At 36.6% G+C, this 6,000-nt stretch overlaps 1 protein-coding gene across 1 annotated transcript in view; it reads left to right on the forward strand.

Moving 5' to 3' along the window:
• SPAG16 (sperm associated antigen 16) overlaps positions 1 to 5,519 on the forward strand; it is a gene marked incomplete at its 3' end in the record, with an annotated part of 28,788 nt that extends 23,269 nt beyond the window's left edge. The window contains exons 8-9 of the mRNA XM_009574153.1: positions 844 to 913; positions 5,368 to 5,519. Coding sequence (XP_009572448.1) covers positions 844 to 913; positions 5,368 to 5,519 — 222 coding nt within the window. The remainder of the gene's footprint in view (positions 1 to 843; positions 914 to 5,367) is intronic.
• Positions 5,520 to 6,000: the final 481 nt, after the last annotated feature.

Genomic DNA, 6,000 nt, shown 5'->3' on the forward strand with positions numbered 1-6,000 from the left:
GATAGGACGGATGAAGAACAGAAAATTATCTTGCATTATTTAACCAGTGGGTTGTTTCTTCAAAAAAAGAGGAGAGAAAAAAACCCTCCCAAAATGCACTGCACTTCAGCAGTAGCATCAATTGTATGTGGGTAACATGAAAGGAATTTACCATGCTTGCACTTTCTTCTAATAGTCCTCATCTCTCGTTTTCTCCTTTCTTCTGCCTCCAATTTTTCTCAGGTCACCTGAGAGCTTACTTTTAAAAGACTGAGGATTATATGTTTGAAATTTCAATAAGTAAAAGAAAATGTCCTATGGAAAAAGAAAGGTTACTGTCCATATACAGTTATGCTGAATCAGGACTACAAAACATAGAACAGTTCCAATGCTATGAAATTTCAGGAACATATATGACCTATCCAGTTATGAACTGTATGCATTCTGGAGTGATGGCTTTTTAGTAAAGCATAATGCCATATTTTGTGGCATTTTCTAATGACAAAGTTGTATGTCATATTGTGCCATTAAGTTAAAGATCAGTGCAGTGATAGCAGTGGTTAAAAGTTGATGATGCAGTAAGAGCCCTAGTATTCTATGTCTGCATTGTTTTAATAGAGCTGTAAAAGTATTTTGAGAGGTTCTGATGACTTGTATTTGTCACATTGTTTCACTGGGCCTTTCCAAAATCTTGAATTAGGAATAATGTTTATAACTTAAAGGCAATAATCAGAAAATTCAAAAATCATAGATGGAATTTATTACTCAAATATGCAGGTATAAGTGCTGTGTGTTGTGAACACACGGTTCAAAAGCAACGTTTTCATATTACCTCTTCTTGTTCTCTCCTCTCTTTAAAATTAGGTTACAGGTTTGCAAGCCACATTACAAAATTTAGAGTCTGGGCGGGCTATTCAGATTCCTGTGACAAAAGGTAAAATATTCCCATCACCAAGCTCAGACTGGTCATGGGTGTTTTGTTGGTGTGATGCGTTTCAAAATCTGGTGTAACAATAAATCAAAAATACTTGCTCTATAAACATTTTATCAGCTGTCCTGGTGACAGAGCAACAATTTTATCATTTAAATATTTATTCTGAAATGTATAAACTAAGGACAGTGAGATTACCGATGGCAGTATGGAATATGTGAGTAACTGTGAAAGGACTTATCCTGGAAATCTATTTTGTGTCTGATTTTGTTACTTGTTATTTTATTCACTAATACTCTTTTTTTAATGCGAGTGTTCTTTTTCAGCTCACTGTAAGAAGCTATATACGGTGGTCTGTAAACGTTTTGAAAATACTGGTGTTATGAAATCCAGCCTCTTATTTTAGCATGTCTCATTTTTACAGGAGGCTGCTAAGGTTATATAATACCTGCTGGAATAATACCTTTATCTGTATGGTACTACACTACTTCCCTGGTGTTTTGAATAAATGCGTAATTAATAAATTATTTTTCTAACTCCATCAGAAAAAAACCTAGCACCTCTGGTTTCCTAAGTAAATGAAGCCCATGCTATCACATTCTTTGTGAGCATCACTCCCACTAATAATTTTGAACCTGTTTTCCAATTTCGGCTACATTTGTCAGTGAGGTGGGTCTCAAACCAGGTTTCCAAAAGACTCCTGAAAATAGATGAAATAATGAAAAAGGGAAACAGTGAGCTCTACCCTCTTTGACAACAGAGTATTCACATGAGAAGGGGATGTTGCACCTGCCTTGCTCATGAGCAGAACTCCAATCAGAGATTGCAGTTTATTTGACATTGGAGAACCCCAAATTCCTCAGGCACATAGGTGACCAGGTATTAGATATTATACAATTTCCAGGTGAGGCATTTGTTGCAATTAGAACATTTTTTATATCTGTTTCTTTTGTGGTTTTTCCTAGTGTGTTAAAGGCCTAAACTTCCTTTTGCACTGGTAATATACCCCAGGTAAAAAGCCACTGAGTTACCCCCGCCTTTGACAATCAAGCTTCATTAGTTCCCACATTCATGGAGTTAATTCCATTGTATAAAATTCCTGTAGAAAAGACAAGGCTGAGAAGAAGAATAGTAACCACATAAACTTTTTTGTTTCTTTTTGGATTTGTAGTTGAGTGAAGAGGATAGCAAGCATTTCCTTGACTATTAAGATGGCTTATTTACTATTAATGCAGACATTTCAACTGCTATCCAGATTTTTGCTACTGCTTGCCTATTATAAGTATAGCACATTTGGTTTAATTTTTTCCTTCAAATTCTAATCTAATGTAGGTTGAAGCAGTTGGTCTCCTAAATTGTTGTGAGTTGCTACGAGCACTGGACTGAGATCTAATTATCTGAAAGATGGCCCTCATCCTAGCTCAGGTCTTGGTTTCCATGCAGCCATGGGAGGCTTCCATAGCTGAGGTGTCCCTTGGAGCACACCCTACTACTTTTCTAAACTACTGTTTAGTTAACAACATAGCTGCTTTAATTTCTGGGAGAACCTGGAAGGTTCTGTAGTCTTACCCAGTATAAACTAAGCTATAATTTTAATTCGGTATTCAAGCAAATAGCTACTAAACTAACTTCTGTAAATATAGACTTCAGATGTGTTAATACGGTAGAATACTGAAGTACGGGCAGCAAGCCTCTTCAGTGTTCACAGTATCTTTCTGATTTTGGATTCCGATTCCTTTTTTTTTGTATGAATTAATATTGTACTCCTCAGCAAGGCACAATTTCAGGCCCCCAGAATACCTTTCTGTGGCTGTATGTACTAGATATGCTCTGCTGTAGTCTTTAAATCTTGTTAAAACTAAAAGTATAAACCTCTGCCCCCCCCTAAAGAGCACAGTGCTCATTTTCATCCCACTTCAGGTAGGGAGGTAGAGAACAGGCTTCTTACTTTATGTTAGTTTAGAGCATATAGCATTCGACTTTTCATTATACTCAGACTTGAGGATATATAGTGTGGGTGCTTTCCTCATGCTAGTGTTTTACAGTATAGATGCCCCATCTGTCTCTTTTTCGTATTTCACATACTTTCATTTGTTGTTTGAGCGATTCTAAAAACCACTCTCCGGCTGTTCACACTACTTCTTGTTTATTCTCCAAAAATCTTCAGAGCAATTTATAATACCAAAAAGTAACAAGCAGTGGAGCACTTTATAAATAACAATATTAAAAAAAAAAAAATCACATTTGTGTCGCCAATACAAATTATTAAGCTCATCAGCCACCCACATGCTTGTATAAGCCTTAATTTACTTCGTACTCTGTGTATCATAAATTAAGCGGTATTTCAGTTCATTTCTTTCCAGTGCTTTGTCCTCTAGTACTACATAATTTTTATTGCCCTCTGTAGGTCATACTCATGTCTCAGTGGGTCATATTGTCTCTTATTCTGAGAGCAGACTTTCTGCTGCCTCTTGAAAGATGGTCATGTTCTGTTGCCTCTTGAATTCTTATTCATGAGACAGTGTAATCGAAACCTTGAGAAGCAAGCAGTGCGTAGATACTGGAGAAATGTTTGCTGCATTTTTCTCTAAATTTAAGTTCTTGGTTTGGAAGGAACCAGTGCTGTTGCACTTGCAAATCTCTGCTGTAAGGAGACCTACAGCTGCATTTTTTCAGTTGCCGTCTCTTCAGGGCTGACTTCTATGCATTAGTACATTGTAATCTTAAGATACTGAATGTTCAGATTGGCAAGTTATCGTTTGCCAAGGTAAGATGCCTTTTCTGGCCAGCTTTCTGCTTTCACTGCACTGCAGAGCATGAAAGAACAAGAATGGCTCTTCCCAGCAGCAGGAAATTGCTTGACACTGCTCCTGGTACTGCTTCTGTCCCACAACCTGAGTTGACCACACAATACTTGGAATGCTGGCTTTGGCTAGAGGGCACTGAGAGTGGCTTTTAATTAGTTTGGGGTTTGCTGAAGTGTTTGAGGTTTTGATTAGTGGCAATGAGGCCCTGCACATCCAATCCATTGTGGGTTTGCTTTTTTTGGTTGGGTTTTTTTTGAGGGTGTCATGTAGTGCATAATGAAGAACAAAGGGAAGCTTTGTAGTATTCATAATGAGTTTGCATTGTAAGTTTGTATCTGGAGGCTAGGTAGAAGAAAAAATTATCAGTAATTAATGTTAATTTTAGGACAACTATTCTGGACTTACTACTTAGGCATTTGATGTAGCAGCTTTTGGCCTGATGCATTTCAAACAATTGAAGAGGATAGCATCCACAACATAGAGAGTGTAATTTATTTACTAGGGTTTTTTGCTGTCCCACTGCCAGACTGCTGGTTAGCTTTGCAAACAGTGCTTTGTACATGAATCCTTCAAGAGAAAGTTTTCTTTAGGTGTCTTAATTATTAGAAGTTTAAGTTTTTATTTCCTATTTACTTACCTTGCTTGTTTAAAGTTGATATGAAGGACATTTAATAGTTGGAGAGGAACTAGTTAACAGTTAGTTAACAAGATTGTACATAGAGGGATCTAATTATCAAAGAGAAATAACTAATTTTTTTATTTAGGTTATTGGTGTATATTAACAGAGCACTTGCACCCTTACTTACGGATCAAGACGCAGTGTTAAGTGGTGCTCTGAAAAAAGACCACTTTTGCCTGAAGGAATTAAACAGTGTTGATTGTGGCTTGCTTATAAACCTAAGTGAATGCTGCTATAGCAGTTGGTTCTAAAAACATGTTATAAAACTGTTACTTGCTCAGTCCATTTCTTGTATTTTCTAAAAACAACAGCTTCTTATTTATTACCCAATTATATTCAAAAGTTGAACCCAATGAGTTTCTTTACTCATGGTTGAATTAACTCATTGCTAAGCCTGTTAACTGTGCTTTTCCTTTTCTTGATCTGATGTAATTGCTGTTGGAAGGTCATGCAAAAAGAAATTTAAAATGCACCAGTTAAAGTACTTAAACCTGGTTGTCCCCGTTCCATGTACAATGCAATCAGAATAGAAAATCTGTAAACACAAGCTGTTGACATCTTAGTGCAATTGCAACAGTTCTTTAGAATTTTTTTCTTTCTTTTTTTTAATGGTTACTGACTTTTTAAGCACTTCAGCTGTCATAACTCTCTTGGCTTATAAGTATGTGTATTTCAAAAGCACCAACAAACCAAATGCTCCATGAGCAGTGTGCTAGTGGGTAGCAGTTACTGAGTGAGTAGAAAGTGTTTGACATATAAAGCAATTTTGCATTCCTTGGAGAAGGTTGTTATTCAGGGTATCTGTGGCAGCAGCTTTAACTTTTAAAGCAGTAACCTGAATATCTTTTCATTTAAAGTGGTGTTTCTTTTAGAATTTCATATGTCTAACTAATATTAAGTAAAGAGATATCTTCCAGAAGAGTAAGTAAAAAAGGCATTCTGATGATATTTTTGTTGGTTTTATTTTACAGCAGGCCACGAATGTCAAAGGAAGAAAGGGTTGGAAGGTCCCACCCAGAAAGCTCTTCAGGAAGCCAGGCAGCAAAAAATCCTTGATGCTGAAAGCTCTTCACATGATCCAGTCAAAGACGTAGAGAAGAAGATAGGCAAGAGATATCCAAAGGTATGCAGCATTCTTTGCAGTTGCTCAGTATCTAATCCAAAGTATAGTTTAAACTTGTACTAGGCTGTGGTGAAAAACATTTGTCCAACATGACTGAAAGAAGTCTGTCATGTAGTGACAAATGCTTATTAAAAGTAAATAGGACAGGTAGGTAACATGTCTTTTATTTTTAATACGAGTTTCTATTGTAACTGATTTTTCAGGGAATAATAGGAACTTTGATTAGTTGAAGCTAGCAGGCTACTTTTCAGGAGTCTGGTGTAATCACCCTGCAGAGGAAGAGCACTGGCTATAAATGCTTGTTGCTCTGTTACATTTCTTTTCTAACTGGAGAAATCCTGACCTATTCTGTAGTGTTTGCAAATTTTTCAAGCGTTTCAACCTGTTTCAGCTGGGTCTAAAAGGTATCACATCTGGGAGACTAAGGGCAATAAATTGGTGATTTCTTAATAGTCAGTGAAAGTTTCTAAACTTGAGTATA

This window comes from Fulmarus glacialis, unplaced genomic scaffold (genome assembly GCF_000690835.1).
Source record: "Fulmarus glacialis isolate BGI_N327 unplaced genomic scaffold, ASM69083v1 scaffold3833, whole genome shotgun sequence".
NCBI lineage: Eukaryota > Metazoa > Chordata > Aves > Procellariiformes > Procellariidae > Fulmarus > Fulmarus glacialis.